The 19,033-nt window shown below is 42.2% G+C and overlaps 1 protein-coding gene across 5 annotated transcripts in view; it reads right to left on the bottom strand.

Annotated features, from left to right (window-relative positions):
- RASGRF2 (Ras protein specific guanine nucleotide releasing factor 2) overlaps nt 1-19,033 on the bottom strand; it is a 274,907-nt gene that overhangs the window by 91,905 nt on the left and 163,969 nt on the right. For 4 of the 5 annotated variants that reach the window (XM_070793986.1, XM_070793984.1, XM_070793987.1 and 1 more), the window contains 2 exons: nt 16,429-16,557; nt 13,761-13,850 (listed from right to left, as the gene is read on the bottom strand). In XM_070793986.1, the coding sequence (XP_070650087.1) occupies nt 13,761-13,850; nt 16,429-16,557 (219 nt within the window). The remainder of the gene's footprint in view (nt 1-13,760; nt 13,851-16,428; nt 16,558-19,033) is intronic. The other variant, XM_070793985.1, reaches the window with a different exon arrangement.

The following is a 19,033-nucleotide window of genomic DNA, read 5'->3' as shown; positions in this document are numbered from 1 at the left end:
CATGTCTGACTCAACTCTTTGCAACCCCATGGACTATAGCCCACCAGGCTCCTCTGTTCATGAGATTTCCCAGGCAAGAATACTGGCGTGGGTTGCCATTTCCTTCTCCAGGGGATCTTTCTGACCCAGGGATTGAAACCTCATCTCCTGCATTGCAGGTGGATTCTTTACCACTGAGATACTTGGGAAGCCCGATCAGTATCTTACTGCAGATTTAATCAAATTCTCAATACCAAGATAAATACCTCGTCTGACCAGTTTATATCATTGTATTAAGACTCAGTTTCTGCAATCCTATGAAAGAAATCACAGGTCCCTCAGTGTTGCTAGCCAAGTAAGACTCTACCCACAGATGACTAATTTTATCCATGCTTATCTCTCTGGAGTTATCAGGCTGCTGTATCTGTCAGGTGAATGCCAGGTGGACACAGAGGTGGAAAGAAGATGGAAAGAAATGGATATGCTGCAGACGAAGACAGGATCTTCGTCACTCAAGTTTCCCAAGATCTTGTTTTGCAGTAAATGTGAAATCAGAGGCAATAACAGGGCAGCAGTGTGGTAGGAACAGATCTGAGCCTCATTCTCAGGCACCGTGAGAACGTGAGCCAAGCCCTCCATCACTCTCGAGTCTCACACTTATTTCAAAACTATAAAATAAGAAAGACAGTCCCCGAATCCCCTCCGTGGTGCAAGGGTGACAATGAGATAATATTAAACCGTGGAAGCAAAAGTCGTCAAGCCACAGTGGACAAGAAGAGATGGACTTCCTATAAAATAGCCCGACCAAAGAAATAAGAAATCGTTTTAGGGAAGGAGGACTGGGGAGGTTCGGGAGTCCACTGCTACTATTCAGGTATGTCTCAGGAGCTCTTATCTGGATCAACCCACAACTCCCCTGTGAATGATTCCAGTACATCTGAGGCCACATACTGGCGGCTCACAGCCGTACGTGGTCCACAGAAGGATTCTGCTTGGCCTGGATAGTAGTTTTTAAAGTGTATGAATTCACTTCCCACTTACAAATAGGATTTTTCATACAAACATCCAGATTTCTGGGTTTTCCTTAAAAAAAGAAAAGAATGAAAGAAAACAGCTGTGACAGCCCTAATCTGTCTCCGTCAAAATCAGAATGAGCTGAGCAGTAGCTGCCCCTTTTTCACACGATATCAGCTCTTCAACCCCGTCTTTCAGTTACCTGCCTGGCCCCGAAGTGGATGAAACTGTACTGCGGTCAAGCAGCAATTAAGCAATGTGAGCACATCAAAAAGTGAAAAGGCACAATCAACTGCTTTGTGTCTTGGCTGCGGAGAGACAGTCAGAGAGGAGACAGATCTTCACAGAGTTCAGGAAAGGGCAGCACAAAGAAGGAGAACTTGGCAACACAACATGGTCAGGAAAAAGGGTGCTCGGGCCAGCTGGAACAAGGACCTGAGTCTGCTTGAAAGGCTTATCAAAAACACATGACGGGCAGAGGAGGCGCTCCGTGTGATCTGGCTTGCTGTGGGCATCCTGCCAGAAAGAGAATGCAATGGCCTCCTGACATGAGCATCCCTAGCTGTTCTGCAGGCTCATGCTAGTTCACAGGGATACATCAGGAGTCTGGGATTAGCAGATATGAACTACTATGTATAAAATAAACAGCAAGGTCCTACTATATAGCACAAGGGACTATATTCAATATCTTGCCTATAATGAAAAAGAATATGTATATTCACATTGCGGTACACTAGAAATTAGCACAGCATTGTAAACCAACTATACTTCCATAACAAAGAAAAAATTCTGACACACATGTAACTTCTCAGTTACAAAATTTTAATTCCAGTCTCTGTGTGCATGCATCTAAAAATAAGACTGGAATCCATGAGCCCAGAATATCTTTCCATTTCTTTGTGTCTCCTTCAAATTCAATAATGTCTTATGGTTTAACATTGTTAAAATGTCCATATTACCTAAAGCAATCTATGATTCAATGCAATTCCTATCAAAATCTCAACATTCTTTTTCACAAAAACTGGATGAAAATCTCAAAATTTGTATAGAACCACGCGTGTGCTGTGCATGCTACGTTGCTTTAGTCATATCTTTGTGACTCCATGGACTGAAGCCCACTAGGCTCCTCTGTCCATGGGATTCTCCCGGCAAAGATACTGGAGTGGGTTGCCACTTCCTCCTTCAGGGCATCTTCCTGACACAGGGATCAAACCTACGTCTCTTATGTCTCCTCCACTGGCAGGGGGGTTCTTTACCACTAGCATCACCTAGGAACCCTTATACAGAACCACAAAAGACCAAAAGCAATCCTGAGAAAAAAGAACAAATCTGGAGGTTTCACTCACTCTGATTTCAAATTATACTTCAGGACTTCCCTGGTGGTCCAGTGGTTAGGAATTCACCTGCCAGTACAGGGGACACGGGTTCCATCCCTGGTCCAGGAAGATCCCACATGCCTTGGGGCATCTAAGACGATGTGCCACAGCTACTGAAGACCATATACCTAGAGCTCGCGGTCCACAGTCAGAGAAGCCAGCGCAACGAGAAGCCCCTGCTCATCGAAACTAGACAGAGCCCATGCCCAGCAATGAAAACTAACACACCCCAAAATAAACAAATAAAAAAGATATACTTCAGGTATACCTTGGAGATATTGCAGGCTCAGTTTCAGACCACAGCAAAAAATTGGATATTGCAATAAAGTAAGTCACGCAATCTTTCCAGTTTCCAGTGAATATAAAAGTTACATTGACATTATACTATAGTCTGTTAAATGTGCATTAGGTCTAAAAAAATAATGTACATACCTTAATTAAAAATACTTTATTGCTAAAAAGTGTTCTTGCCTGGAGAATCCCAGGGACAGAGGAGCCTAGTGGGCTGCCGTCTATGGGGTTGCACAGAGTCGGACACGACTGAAGTGACTAAGCAGCAAAAAGTGTTAACCATCATCTGAACCTTCAGCAATTGATAATTCTTTTGCTGGTGGAGGGTCTTGCCTCAGTGTTGATGGCTGCTGACTGACCAGTTGCTGAAGGCTGTGGCAATTTCAAAAAATAAGACAACCATGAAGTTTGCCACATCAATTGACTCTTCCTTTCACCAACGATTTCGCTGTAGTATACAATGCTGTTTGATATTTTACTCCTAGCAGAGGTTCTTTCAAAACTGGAGTCAGTTCTCTCAAACCCTGCCGCTGCTTCATCAACTAAACTTATGTCATATTCTAAATCCTTTGTTGTCAAGACATTCAACAATCTTCCCAGCATCTTTGAAAAGCATAGATTCTCTCAAGAAACACTTTCTTTGCTCCTCTATAAGCAGTATCTCCTCATCTGTTCAAGTTTTATCATGAGATTGCAGCTAAGTCAGTCACATCTTTAGACTCCACTTCCAATTCTAGTTCTCTTGCTATTTCCAACCACATCTGCAGTGACTTCCTCCACCTGAAGTTTTGAATCCCTCACAGTCATCCACGAAGGTTAGAATCAACTTCTTCCAAATTCTTGATAATCTTGAGCTCTTCCCATGACTCATGAATGTTCTTAATTACATCTAGAAAGGTGAACACTTTACAGAAAGTTTTCAACTTACCCTTCCCAGATCCATCAGAAGAATCACTATGTATGGCAGCTATAGCCTCACAAAATGTAATTCTTAAATAATAGGACTTGAAAGTCAAAATGACTCCTTCCTCTACAGGCTGCAGAATGGATGCTGTGTTAGCAGGCGTGAAGACATGAACCTCCTTGTAGGTCTTCATCAGAGCTTTTGAGTGATCAGGTGCATTATCAATGAGCAGCATTATTTAGAGATGAATCTTTTTTTCTAAGCAATGGGCTTAAAATATTCAGTAAATCATGGTATAAATATATGTGCTATCATCCAGGCTCTGTTGTTCCATTTACAGATCACAGGCAAAGTAGATATAGCATAATTCTTAAGGGCCCTAGGGTTTTCAGAATGGTACATGAGCACTGGCTACCACTTCAAGTCACCAGCTGCATTAGTGCCTAACAAGAGTCAGCTTGTCCTTTGAAGCTTTGAAGCCAGGCACTGACTTCTCCTCCATGGCTATGAAAATCCTAGATGGCACCATATTCTAATAGAAGCCTGTTTCACTTGCATTGAAAATCTGCTGTTTAGTGTTTCCACCTTCATTAATGATCTTAGCTAGGTCTTCTAGATAACTTACTGTGGCTTCTATTATCAGCACTTGCTGCTTCACCTTGCACTTTTATGTTATGGAGTCAATTTCTTTTTTTTTCAACTTCATGAACCAACATTTGCTAGCTTCAGATTTTTCTTCTACAGCTTCCTCACCTCTCTCACTCTTCAAAGAACTGAAGAGAGTTAGGGCCTTGTTCTAGACTAGGCTTTGGGAATGTTGCAGCTGGTTTGGGGCTTCCCAGGTGGTGCTAGTCGTAAAGAATCTACCTGCCAGTGCAGGAGACACAAGAGAGGCAGGTTTGATTCCTGAGTCAGGACAATTCCCTAGAGGAGGGCATGGCACCCAATTCCAGTATTCTTGCCTAGAGAATCCCATGGACAAAGCAACCTGGCAAAGCTACAGTCCACAGGGTCACATGGAGTTGGACATGACTGAAACGACTTAGCATGCATGCAGCAGCTGGTTTATGGAGAAGGAAATGGCAACCCACTCCAGTATTCTTGCCTAGAGAATCCCATGGACAGAGGAGCCTGGTGGGCTGTTGTCCATGGGTCACACAGAGTCGGACACGACTGAAGCGACTTAGCATGCATGCATGCATTGGAGAAGGAAATGGCAACCCACTCCAGCGTTCTTGCCTGGAGAATCCCAGGGACGGGGGAGCCTGGTGGGCTGCCGTCTATGGGGTCGCACAGAGTCGGACACAATTGAAGTGACTTAGCAGCAGCAGCTGGTTTGATCTTCTATTCAGACCACTAAAACTTTCTCCATATCAATAATAAGGTTGTTTTCCTTTTTTATCATTCATGTGTTCACTGGAGTAGCACTTTTAATTTCCTTTAAGAACTTTTCCTTTGCATTCGCAAGTTGGTTAACTGGTGCAAGAGGCCTAGCTTTCAGCATATCTTGGTTTTTGACATGTCTTCCTTAATAAATTTAATTATTTCTAGCTTTTGATTTCAGAGAAGGCAATGGCACCCCACTCCAGTACTCTTGCCTGGAAAATCCCATGGATGGAGGAGCCTGGTAGGCTGCAGTCCATGGGGTCTCGAAGAGTTGGACACGACTGAGCGACTTCACTTTCACTTTTCACTTTCCTGCATTGGAGAAGGAAATGGCAACCCACTCCAGTGTTCTTGCCTGGAGAATCCCAGGAATGGGGGAGCCTGGTGGCTGCCGTCTATGGGGTCACACAGAGTCGGACACGACTGAAGTGACTTAGCAGCAGCAGCAGCAGCTTTTGATTTAAAGCAAGAGACGTATGACTCTTCCTTTCACTTGAACACTTAAGAGGCCACTGCAGGATACATCATGAGAAACACTGGGCTGGAAGAAGCACAAGCTGGAATCAAGACTGCCGGGAGAAATATCAATAACCTCAGATATGAAGATGATACCACCCTTATGGCAGAAAGTGAAGAGGAGCTAAAGAGCCTCTTGATGAAAGTGAAAGAGGAGAGTGAAAAGGTTGACTTAAAGCTCAACATTCAGAAAACGAAGATCATGGCATCTGGTCCCATCACTTCATGGGAAGTAGATGGGGAAACAGTGGAAGCAGTGTTAGACTTTATTTTTTTGGGCTCCAAAATCACTGCAGATGGTGATTGTAGCCATGACTTCTTGGAAGGAAAGTTATGACCAACCTAGATAGCATATTGAAAAGCAGAGACATTACTTTGCCAGCAAAGGTCTGTCTAGTCAAGGCTATGGTTTTTCCAGTGGTCATGTATGGATGTGAGATGTGGACTGTGAAGATGGCTGAGTGCTAGAGAATTGATGCAGTTCAAAGAACTGTGGTGTTGGAGAAGACTCTTGAGAGTCCCTTGGACTGCAAGGAGATCCAACCAGTCCATCCTAAAGGAGACCAGTCCTGGGTGTTCATTGGAAGGACTGATGCTGAAACTGAAACTCCAATACTTTGGCCGCCTCATGTGAAGAGTTGACTCATTGGAAAAGATTCTGATGCTGGGAGGGATTGGGGGCAGGAGGAGAAGGGGACGACAGAGGATGAGATGGCTGGATGGCATCACTGACTTGATGCACATGAATTTATTTGAGTAAACTCTGGGAGCTGGTGATGGACAGGGAGGCCTGGCATGCTGCAGTTCATGGGGTCGCAAAGGGTCAGACATGACTGAGTGACTGAACTGCACTGAATGTCAATACTCTTGTATCTCAGGGAACAGGGACGCCCGAGGAAAGTGAGAGAGACAGGAATGGCAGGTATAGAGCAGCCAGAATAAAAACATTTATTAAGTTCACCATCTTTATATTGTTATGGTTCATGGACCACCCCCAAATTAAATAGTAACATCAAAAGTTACTGATCATAGATAACCATAACAAATGTAATGATAAAGAAAAAGTTTAAAATATTGCAAGGATTACCAAAACGTGACACAGAGGCATGAAGTGAGCAAATGTTGTTGGAAAAATGGCACTGATAGACTTGCTTGACACATGGTTGCCAAAAATCTTCAACTTGTAAAAAGTATAAGATTTGTGAAGCACAATAAAGCAAAGTGTAGTAAAGTGAAGTATATCTGTACAAAGCTATAGTAATCAAAACAGCATGACATTGGCAGGAAAATAGACACAGATTAATGACACAGAATTGAGAGTCCAGGATAAACCTACATATATATGGACTATTAATTTATGACAAAGATGCAAAGACCACACAATGGGAGAAAAGGCAGTCTCTTTGATAAGTGGTATTGGGAAAGCTGGACAGCCATAAGCAAAACAATGAAACTAGACCACTCTTCTACTCCATACACAAAAATCAACTCAAAATGGATTAAAGACTTGGATATAAGACTTAAAGTCACAGAACCCCTAGAAAAAAACTTATGCAGTACACTCTTTAACATTGGTCTTAGCAATATCTTTCTGGATATGTCTCCTGAGGTAACGGAAACAAAAGCAAAAATAAACAAAAACTACATCAAGCTAAAAAACTGCACAGCAAAGGAAACCATCAGCAAAACAAAAAAACAGCCTACTGAATGGGAGAAGATATTTGCAAATCATATATGCAATAAAGGTTTAATATCCAAAATATATATAAAGAAACGCATGCAGGGAATTCCCTGGTGATCCAGTGGTTAGGACTCCACACTTTTCGTGCTGGGGGCCTGGGTTTGATCCCGGGTTGGGAAACCCAAGATCCCACAGGCTGGACAGTGCAAAGAAAATAAATAAAAGAATCTATGATAGAAGCAGAGCTGAAAATTAGAGGAAAACATTTTTTAAAAAAACTCACACAACTCAACAACAATTAAACAAACACCTCTATTAAAAAGTGGGCAGAGGATCTAAGTAGACATTTTTCCAAAGACCTACAGTGGACAGCAGGCACATGAAAAGTGTTCAACATCACTGATCATTAGGGAAATGCTAATCAAAATCATGGTGGCATATCACCTCACACTAGTTAAAATGACTATGATCAAAAAGACAGGAAATAACAAGTGCTGGTAAGGATGATGAGAAAGGGAACACAAACACTGGTGGTGGGAATGTAAGTTGGCGCAGCTACTATGGAAAACAGTATGGAGATTCCTCAAAAAATTAAGACTAGACTCACCATATAAGCCAGTTATTCCATTTCTGAACAGTATGGAGATTCCTCAAAAAATTAAGACTACAATCACCATGCTGCTGCTGCTGCTATGTCGCTTCAGTCATGTCCAACTCTGTGTGACCCCATAGACGGCAGCCCGCTAGGCTCCCCTGTCCCTGGGATTCTCCAGGCAAGAACACTGGAGTGGGTTGCCATTTCCTTCTCCAATGCAGGAAAGTGAAAAGTGAAAGTGAATCCCCATATAAACCAGTTATTCCATTTCTGAGTATTTATCCAAAGAAAATGAAGATACTAATTCAAAAAGACATATGCACCCCTATATTCAGTGTAGCATTATTTGTAATAGCCAAGATATGGACACAACCTAAGTGCTTATCAATGGATGAATGGATAATGATGCAGTATATGTGCACAACACAATACTATTCAGCCATAAAAAAAAAAAAGATGAAACAACATGGAGAGACCTTGAGGGTATTACGCTAAGTGAAATAAGTCAGATGGAAAGAGACAAATGCCCTATGTTTTTACTCATATGAGGAATATAAAAAATAAAATAAACAACTAAACCAAACATAACAGAAATGAACATAGATACAGAGTAATGGTTATCAAGGGGAGAGGGACACTGGGGATGGTGCAATGGTTAAAGGGGGTCAACTGTGTAGTGATGGATGGAAACCTTCTGTGGTGAGCAAACAGTAGTGAATACAGAAGTTGAAGTATTATACAATGTTGCACACGTGAAACTTAAAAATAAATAATTTAAAATAAGACTTGGAGTCATTTTCAGTTATATCCAGTTTGCCAAAGCTCTTTGTTTTTCACTGATAATAGTGATAATAGCGTTTTCATTAAAAATATAAATCAGATACAGGCTGTCTTCCAAACTTCAACTAGCTATATTAAGACGTTTTAAAAAATGGATTTTATATTATGCTGGAAAAAAATAGAAAATATGTCTCAGACTAGGATACTTTCAGTAGGCATGCTACAACCAGAGAAGGAATAAATATACCTTCTCCAGCTAGTTTAGTGGTTCTCCATCTTGGCTCCTCCTAGGGCCAAATATCACCTGGGGAACTTTAAAAATCCTGATGCCCAGGATGTACCCAGACCAATCAAGTCAGAATCTGTGGAGGAGGAACCAGTTATCAATATTTTTAAAAGTGGGTCCAGAATTGGGAGAGTGGCACTGACATATAAGCACTGCCATGTATAAAATAGAGGCTTAATGGGAAGCTGTTGTATAGCACAGGGAGCTCAGCTCAGTGCTCTGCGATGACCTGGAGGGGTGGGACAGGGATGTGAGCGGACGGAGGTTCAAGAGGGAGGGGATGTGCGCACACACACACACCTTTCTCTCTCTCTCTCTCTCTCTCTCTCTCTCTCTCTCTCTATATATATATATATATATATATCTGATTTACTTCACTGTACAACAGACAGTAACACAACATTGTAAGTCAATTATACTCCAATAAAAAACAAATAAATAGCAGGTCCAAGATCAATTCACACCAAGCTCAGATCTACTACTGGCTACACAAACCTGAGTGGTTTGACAGGGCATAAAACAGATTATGAATTATCTATTTCACAATTACCAAGTCGCCACCAATAAAGAACTCACTATTCCCCCAAGCAACTGTAACTGTGCCATTAATTTTCCTATAAATGCAATCAACCATTCCTCTACTTTGTTAATTTAGTTTGACTTGCACAGAAGGGCAAAACCTACAATCATCTCCCAGATAATCAAGAGTTGCTTGTAGTACCTCTGCTGCCATTATTTCTACTCTCATAAAAATAACCCACCTCACACTTTCATATTTCATTTTAGATCATTTCATAAACTCTATCATTAATCCCAGAGCTTCAGGTGTATAGTAAGCACCATGATATGCTCTGATATGTGTATTCATTGGATTTGCATTTCTATTCAAATCATAACTATATCCAAACTGCACCTGCAGATTCCCTGTATCAGCAGCCATCTGAAAGGCACACATTTTAATCTGACTTTAATGCAGAGCTCCTCAATTTGAGCAGATGCTCGAAACTACATTTCATCCAGCGTGGTGGCTCATAAGACCCACTGATTTTTTTTTTTTTTGTCTCATTGTTGTATAGAGTTAAAACCCCGCCACCAAAAAGAGGACTTATTTGACTGATTGATGATCATTGGTCCCACTGCCATCTCCAAGCCCACCTGCTCCCCAAGATGATCAGAATTTCCTAAAGCTGCTATCATTCCAGGAATGATCAGGACTGAACTCATAAGCAGATTTACCAGGAAGCCAATGAAGCTTAAGCCTGAGGGCCTCTCAATGTGTCTGGGCCTCTTCCAGAGCTCTGAAGGTTTGTACTTGTAATTTGATACACTTTTGCTTTAGGCAAATTGTGTGTTATACCCCACAAACCCTAGATCCATTCATAATGGACCTAATGTAACTTGGTTGCCATTTGGAAGGCAAGCACTAAACTAAGCTGTGAAATCTTCATAATGTGAAGTCAACAAGAATTAGCTGTGTTACAACCATGTCGACAGGTCAGTCTTTTCTTCCTCTCCAACAGAGGTTGCCAACAAAGGTCTGTCTAGTCAAGACTATGGTTTTTCCTGTGGTCATGTATGGATGTGAGAGTTGGGCTGTGAAGAAAGCTGAGCGCCGAAGAATTGATGCTTTTGAACTGTGGTGTTGGAGAAGACTCTTGAGAGTCCCTTGGACTGCAAGGAGATCCAACCAGTCCATTCTGAAGGAGATAAGCCCTGGGACTTCTTTGGAAGGAATGATGCTAAAGCTGAAACTCCAGTACTTTGGCCACCTCATGCAAAGAGTTGACTCACTGGAAAAGACTCTGATGCTGGGAGGGATTGGGGGCAGGAGGAGAAGGGGATGACAGAGGATGAGATGGCTGGATGGCATCACTGACTCGATGGATGTGAGTCTCAGTGAACTCTGGGAGTTGGTGCTGGACAGGGAGGCCTGGTGTGCTGCAATTCATGGGGTCGCAAAGAGTCAGACACGACTGAGCGACTGATCTGATCTGATCTGAACAGAGGTACTCCTGTTGGTCTACGAGGAAAGAGGGCATGGTGTGGAAGGAAAAGAAACCCATCATTGGAAAGGACAGGCTCTAGGTCCTAAAAGAAACCAGAGGGAAAAATCTAGGCTTTTCCAGTGTGTGCAGAAATCAGGTAGGCTTGGACCCAAGGGGCAGGACTGGCAATCCTGAGCAGATCCCAGGCCACCTGCCATAGATACAAATCAGCTTTCTCTGCCTTTACAGCTAGGCATGTACAACTTGTTTGGCCTTTTTGTGAAGAAATTCTCTGTTCATCCTCTTGCTAAATTAAAATTCATTCTCATGTAGTAAAGTTACTTTCTAAGCAAATATTAATGAGAAATGGCTCACATGCAAATGTCTGGAGTGAATATTTGAAAGCATAATCACTAATTGATGGTTCTAACCCAGAGTTCCTAGACTGCTGTGTATTTTGATGGAGGTAGAAGTGGGGGACGTGGAGATAGATGGGAGAGGATTAAAATGGGAGGGAACCTGAAGAGGAGCCTGAAATATGGAAGCCCACTCTGCAGACTGCATGGCTTGGCCAGGCAGCACCTTGTATCAGGCTATCAGCCACAAGCAGCAGGTTGGAACCACCAGCTGGGCTTATATTGCAGTCAATCAAGCAGATAGACCTGGAAAGATAGATGTGAGCATGAGGTCTCTACAACCTTCTCTCCTGCTCACTTTGGAGCTCTCCACATTCTGTGGGCACATGCGGGTCAATAATTCCTGATTCAGAGAGTGGATGAAAAGACCGATATCAGATCTTAACCGTTCTCTAGCACTCCTTCCCTTCGGACATTTGTCCTTCTGGGTCTAGAACTTCTTTGGAGAGCATCGGGCTCTCCCTGACCAGCCAAGAAGTCCAGATCATCCTCTTAGTACTTCCTTTCTTTCTGCTCCATTTCCACCTGCTCTCTTGACCTGTGAACTTCGCCCTTCTGCCAAGTTCTTCCAGGCAGGTGGACTCTTCTGTGGGACCAGCTTCATGGAGCAGCTGAACCCCAGGGAAGTACTGATCCCTTCTCCAAAACTGATCCCCTTTCTTAGTACCATGGGCCATGGAGACTGACCCCTGTATCCCCAGCAGGGCCACAGACACTGCCAAATCCATCTTTCATTTCATTTATGTCTAAAATTGGATCACGTAGGGGCACAGTTCTTGAGATGCTATCCTACTGTGTGCCCCCTTTGCCTGGCAAAGTAATAAAGCCACTCTTTTTCCTCCATAAAAAACAAAAACAAATAAAAACACAATTGGATCATGAGGCTCCAGGCCATATTATAGGAGACAGCAGCAGCAGTGTGATGAGAGGAGCACCAGGCTACCCTGCATCCAGCACGCTGGCTGCGGTTAGCCAGCAGTCTGCCCTCCTCAGCCGGCTCATTGAGCAGGAGCTTTCTTGCTGCAGCTCTTCCAGCAGCAGGAGAGAAGCAGGAAGACAGGCGGCAGAGCAGCAGCAGGGTTCAGTGAGGAAGACGGCTCTTATGGCTACTTCATCTCTGGCTCATCATGGATGGATGAGCCTGAGTCCGAAAGCAATTCTCCATTAGAAGTCTGCTTCAGCCTCGGGTGAATAAAGGTACCTTCCCTGACCCAGCCTCCAGCTAATGGGGAGATGGGTTCATTCCAAATTGACTGAAAAGCTATTTTCCCTCACAAACCATATTTAAATTAAGAAACCTGTGAGGAAGCTCTGTACTTCACCTTTTCCAAAGATAGGCTAGATTGTGAGAACAAAAGACAGGAGAAAGTCTCAAGGAATCACAGTTGATAACTCACTCTGCCGAAAGGGTAAAGAAGACCCCTATTACTTCATCAAAGAAATGTTCATTATTATAACATGCAGTCAACAGCAGAAGCTGACTGGATTGAGAAGCCATCCATATTATTACCGTTACATGCTGTACTGTGTGCCATGCTGATGGGAACTGGGGGGAAGGTTTAGGGAATATTTGGGGCAAAGAACATCCCCAGTTTGCCTGACCACATCCAGTGAAGTATGTGTGGTAAAATATTTAAGATGTGGAATGTCATCAATGTGCAAAGATTTTCCATTCAGATGGGATAATTACCTGATCTATATATATATATAATTATAATTACCATGGTAATTCGTGTTCATTATAGAATATCTCTCTGTTCTGACATCAGTTTAGAAAGATTTCACCCAGACAGCACCTACCAGTTACAACTGTTTAATACAGGTTCACAGGCTTTGGAAATATCCTTTTTTTGTCCATTGTTAATGAGCAATTGCTAATTAATAAAATATATCATCACTTCCAGAACCCATGGAGTTAGTTTAGGTGAAGGAACTCACAGCAAGAGGATTGTTTAAACCACATACAGATTTATTTTAACATAATGTCCTTCTTGCACATGAGAAAAGAGGACAGAGATAATAAATATAATTTTTCATCTACTTAAAATACTGTGCTTTTCTTTTAGGTACTTCTTTACCTTGAAAATTAACTGACAACAATTCAGCACCACAGAGCTACTGGAAATGAATTACGAGTCCAATAGACCCTCTCTCCTCTCCCACCCTCCACAAGCCCTCCCTCCCACCATGCATACGCTTTTAGCACCGTACTCAATTAAAAGGGAAACATACGTTCTCAACAATTTGGCTTAAAAGGTTAAAGAACTCTGCTAATACAACATAAGAGAAATAACACATCCTGTTCTGATATGGAAGTTCTTGAAAGTGTTAAGCATAGGCTACCTGTATGAGACTTACCTGTAGGTGTTTATTTAAAAGACAGTCTTACACCAAGACACACTGACAGACTAGGAAGCTGGGAATCTGCAATTTTAAGAAGCTGCCCAGTGTATTATCAAGATGCTGGCAGGCGAGGACCACTGATTTACCATAAATTGCCAGAGGTCTGGGCAATTCATTGCCAAGCGCTCGACAGCTCACCCCTACTCACCGGGTGGACTCCCGTGTCCTGCTGCAGCCGTAGCGATTGCAAAAGCAGAGGCCGGTGAAACAGAGCAGTGGGAGTTGTCAGCTGTCTGTCCTGGTTATTTAAAAAGAATGGGAATGGCATGGTGAGGCAGATGCATAATATTACATAATGAAAATTCTCATTTTCATTCCTGCACTGAATGAAGGGTTGGGTCAAATATCTTGTGTTGTCCTTATTAATAGGCAAATAACAAGATTCTATATCAACCAGTTCATTCTAGTTATAGATCCAAGAGAAATGAAAATATATGTCTATACAAAAACTTCTACACAAACATTCACAGCAGTATTATTCATAATAGCCAAAAAGTAAAAACAGCCAAATCTCCCCCAACTGACGAAATGATAAACCAAATCAAAAATTCCCATGTGAGGGAATATGATTTAGCCACAAAAGGCATGAGGTAATACATACCACAACATGAATGTACCTTGAAAGCATCATACTAAGTGAAAGCTGGTCACAAAAAGTCACGTATTATATGATCCCATTTATATAAAATGTCCATAATAGGTAAATACACAGAGGCAAAAAGTAAATTAGTGGTTTCCAGGTGTATTGGGGGATGAGAATGGGAAGTGACCACTGATGTGTACAGGATTTCTCTAGCAGGGGTAATGAAAATATCTGGATTGAGACAGTGGTTATGGTGTCTCAGCCTTGTGAATATATAAAAGCACTGAACTGCACACTTGAAAAGGGTGAATCTTATGGTATGTGAATTTTATCTCAATATAAAAATATCTATATTTTTTAATATTCTACATGTTACAGATAGAATTTTCTTCTCAAAGCACCCTCAGAAAGGGGGATGGGCTCTCATATTGAAGGATGCACTGAGCACCTTTTTGTACCCCCTCTCACTTCTCAGATATTTACACACAGCACTTGATAATGTTGATGCCAACCTCACTGTTTTTCTCGTTCAGGCTTTTAGTGAAGATAGTTCATTTCTTCTGTGGCTTTTCTGTGATTCTGTGGTTTTACTAGTTTGCCTCTAAAGTCATATAGTCATGCTTAAAATAAATAAAAGGGGAAGCAAAGAGCTGCTTAATGTGCCTAAGCACTAAAGCACAAAACAGCTCTACCCTCTCCTTCAGCTATAGCCTGAAAACATTTGTGGAACAAGGTGGGCAAGAAGATAGATGAACAGGCAAAATTTCAGCTACACACTGAGAAAACGTGGGCTGCTGTCACTATTTGGACCCTCCATATCATCACAGACTGTGGTTTCCTTCCTGCATCTCTGGGATTTGGTTGGATCAGGAAAGAAACAAAGGACTTAGTTAATCCACAAACAGGATGAGGATTTTCAAATAATGCCTATATAAATTTAAAGAATTTTAAATGAATATAAACATATGAAAATAGACCATAAAACAGGGCTCTAATGATAGTAACCAAGTGGATAGCACTTAAATAACTCTTGCCTTGGTAAAATTTTGCTTCCATATAGTTTGACCCCAAACTCTTCCAGGTTAATAATGAACTCAAGGGAGTCTGTCTGACATGGCAATGGTCACAGAAGTTGCCAAGGTCTGGACTGATCAAGGCTCTAAGAACAGTAAAGAGATTTGGCCAATCCCATAGTAGTCTTATAACAAGGCAGAGAAGTCTAACTTGTTACATTGGTTTTCCAGAAGTACCCAAATGTCAGGGTGACCCATGACTGATCAGGAGCCCAAAATCAGTCCCACTCCTCAAGAGCTAATATCCATCAGGGCAATTCTGCTGACAATGGTCCACTCAGGCTAGCTTCTCTTGGAGCTGATGGCAATGACAGCTTCCACTGTGTTGCTGAGGCTACAAATGAAATGACCATTTGCAGCCAAGCACTCTGTCTTTTGCTAAACTGCCTTACTTGAAGTAGAAGTATGAAAGTCAGAAAACATCTACATTTACTTAGGTTACTTGGGGTGAATCTGCTTTCACAAGTGAATAATTTTCCTTTCCAATTTGAAACAATTGTCTTGAGAAAAAAGGAGACATTTCAAAAACAACTGTTATTTGTAGTTATATTTACTTAAGCGATGGGGAGATAAAAGTTTTCTATCTTTTGCTCTGATAGTTTTCCCTTCAATTAGAAATGGTATATTTTAAAACAAATTATGGGATAATATTTTATAATTTTCATAATAGAAAATATACCAGATTCTGCCACTAACAATGAAGACTGGAGTCCCAGGCAACTGGACATTACTTTAGTTGAAATACTGTTCTTAATAAGGTCACCCCACAGTTTTGTGTCCCAGACGAACCTATTTAATAGAGACTACACTGGGATTCATTGTAATGTCATCAGAGTCTGGGAACACTTTGGCAAAACCAGCACTGACATTCAATCAACTGGCAACCAAGAACAGGCTTAGAGATTAACCTGCGATTCAGCTTACTCCACACAAAATACCACGCAATGATGGTGGTCAAGTAAATACTGGTTATATTAGTGACATTTTCTCTAATCATTTATGTTCCACTACTTGCTCCCATGGTAACATTTGCTTCCAATTAATTTTCATAATTGAGACTGAAAAATATTTGGGAACTGAAATGGTAAGGTAAACAAAAGATTCAGGAGCTAGAATCATCTCTCACTTGCATGTTTCTGAGTCCCTTCCTGAGTGCTCACCTCCAGGCTGGCGGTAGCGGAGGTGCCGAGGAGTTGAGGGTGACCTGCAAGGTGACAGTTCTGCGGCATCGGCTACGGGTGAGCTGTCCACACCTGCTCGGTCCACCGGCACAGACTCGAGGACTGCTGCTTTAAAACATCACACATTTTAACAACCAGGTTATGAATTCAAGAGCTTCTTGTTAGTATCATGCATGGGAACACAAAAGTTCCTTATGGATAATAAGCATTTCATACTAGTCTGTATTTTTAAAGGACTTTATCATGATATCGAAGAACCGACTCATTGGAAAAGACCCTGATGCTGGGAAAGATCGAAGATGGGAGGAGAAGGGGACGACAGAGAATGAGATAGTTGGATGGCATCACCTAAGTGATGGACATGAGTTTGAGTAGCTCCAGGAGTTATTGATGGACAGGGAAGCCTGGCGTGCTGCAATCCATGGGGTCGCAAAGAGTCGGACAAAACTGAGAGACTGAACTGAACTGATCATGATATCAAGCCACTCCTCCTGGCAGAATGCTGACGATACACAACATGTGGTTAGTGGCTACAGTACAGAACATTTTTCCATCCTTCCAGAAAGTTCTAATGCCCTAGAGCTACAGATAAGCAGCAGGCCAGTGGAAATTTTTATAATGAAAGTTGAGAGGTTTTAAGATAATTTGAGTCTCTTCACTGCAGGTAACATCCCATGAGTAAAAGAAACATCATTTCAGGGTCACATTCAAGCTATTACCACATCCCTTGCACTAACTTGTTAACCAGGTAAAACTACAACTGCATGTGTGTTATTTTAAGGAAAAGCACTACAAAAATTTCATAAACTTCTAACAACTCTTTGATTTCTTTTTCCTTGGGCTTTGCATCAACTGGTAAAAACTGCACCACCTCCACTAATTTTCCATTATCTCTATCAGCAGAATTATTCTCAACTCCTTTTACCATTCCATTCAAGATTTCACTCAACAAACTCGACAAAATTCCTAATGACTTCACATAAAGCCATTTTTACACTTGTATGTGATTCACTCCTTTAGAAATATGGCCCAAATTCAGCTCTTCTGAAACACAAAGGGGCCAGGGAAGGGAAATGGTTAGAATCTTTCCTTGAATGACATAATTACAGTCAAGCTGGCAATGATGCAGGATGGAGACAAAAAAAAATCAGTGCTTAGCTGTTAGTTTTATTATTTTCTAAATAAGTCCCTCAAAATTCAGTAATAGAAGGCATCTGCTCTGCAAGAGCAAGCAGAATATCAAACGTGTGTCCTCGGTCTGATTCAAGCATTCATTCCTCTGAGGCAAATGAGCAAATCATTTAGTCAGCAATTACACTGAACCAAAAAACTTCCCAGTGCGAGAGCTGGACAGGGCTCGGGAAGTCCACTGAAAGGACAGAAAAGCACAGCGTAACACTGCAAGCAAACGGGCACCTACAGAGAGGAAAAATCACACCAGCACAGTGCGGGGGAAAGAAGCGTTTCCTTCTGGCAGGTTCACGTTCAATCAATCCCTGCAAACAGCTTTGCCTACAGAACGAGTGGGCAGATGTGGGCTCAAAACAAATGCTAAAATTGGGAGCACTTTCAACCCACAGGCAGGCAATTTTCAAACTAGGAACAAAGAAACAGACACTAGTGATGTGGGTCGAGAGGCAGTGCTTAGACTGTGTGGACAGCCAGGGCCCAAGAGAACGCGGATGGACGAAGAGACCCGAACACCATGCACAGGCCCCCGTGGTTCTCCTCTCTTCTCCGCTGCAGGTTATGTTTTGTTGATATCCCACCACTGGGTGGAATCTGAATGTGTGTTGGGCTGAAATTTGTGCTTTTTAGAAGAATTCAATATAGCAGAAGGTGGGGCCTTTCTAGAAGGAAGAAAGAAGACCACTAAACCAGTCCATTCTAAAGGAGATCAGCCCTGGGTGTTCTTTGGAAGGAATGATGCTAAAGCTGAAACTCCAGTACTTTGGCCACCTCATGTGAAGAGCTGACTCACTGGAAAACACCCTGATGCTGGGGGGGATCAGGGCAAGAGGAGAAGGGGACGACAGAGAATGAGATGGCTGGATGGCATCACTGACTCGACATGAATCTGAGTGAACTCTCGGAGTTGGTGATGGACAGGGAGGCCTGCCATGCTGTGATTCATGGGGTCGCAAACAGTCAGACACGACTGAGTGACTGAACTGAACTGAATGGATGTTGAGTGAGCCTGGAACACATCTGGGGATTAGTAGAGGTGAAACCAACTGCATTACTCTTCCCTTACAAGTTCAGAGCCTCACTGAGATGAGGGATAGCTCCTGTTTCTCTTTTTTCCCTTCATGTCATTTGAAGTTCTCTTGCCAGGAAAGATGGCAAGGCTGGCATTATAACTGCAATGACAATAAAATCGGACAAAGGTTACTAGCATTTTTCAAAGACAGCACCCTGCAACTGTCTAGCCGGACGGCAGTGAGAGGACCCATGGCCCCACTACAGACCCAACAGTGAAGCTGATCTTGTGCAATGAGGTTTGGAAAGTTGCATCCTGAGGTGAAGAGCAGAAAATGTATAAACTCCAGGCACAGACTTCTTATTCAAGTTTGCCGACTGTTTA

The sequence above is a fragment of the Bos indicus genome, chromosome 7, assembly GCF_029378745.1.
Source record: "Bos indicus isolate NIAB-ARS_2022 breed Sahiwal x Tharparkar chromosome 7, NIAB-ARS_B.indTharparkar_mat_pri_1.0, whole genome shotgun sequence".
In the NCBI taxonomy this organism is placed as follows: Eukaryota; Metazoa; Chordata; class Mammalia; order Artiodactyla; family Bovidae; genus Bos; species Bos indicus.
The sequence above is the reverse complement of the archived record's forward strand: the minus strand, read 5'-3'. Positions and strand labels throughout refer to the sequence as shown.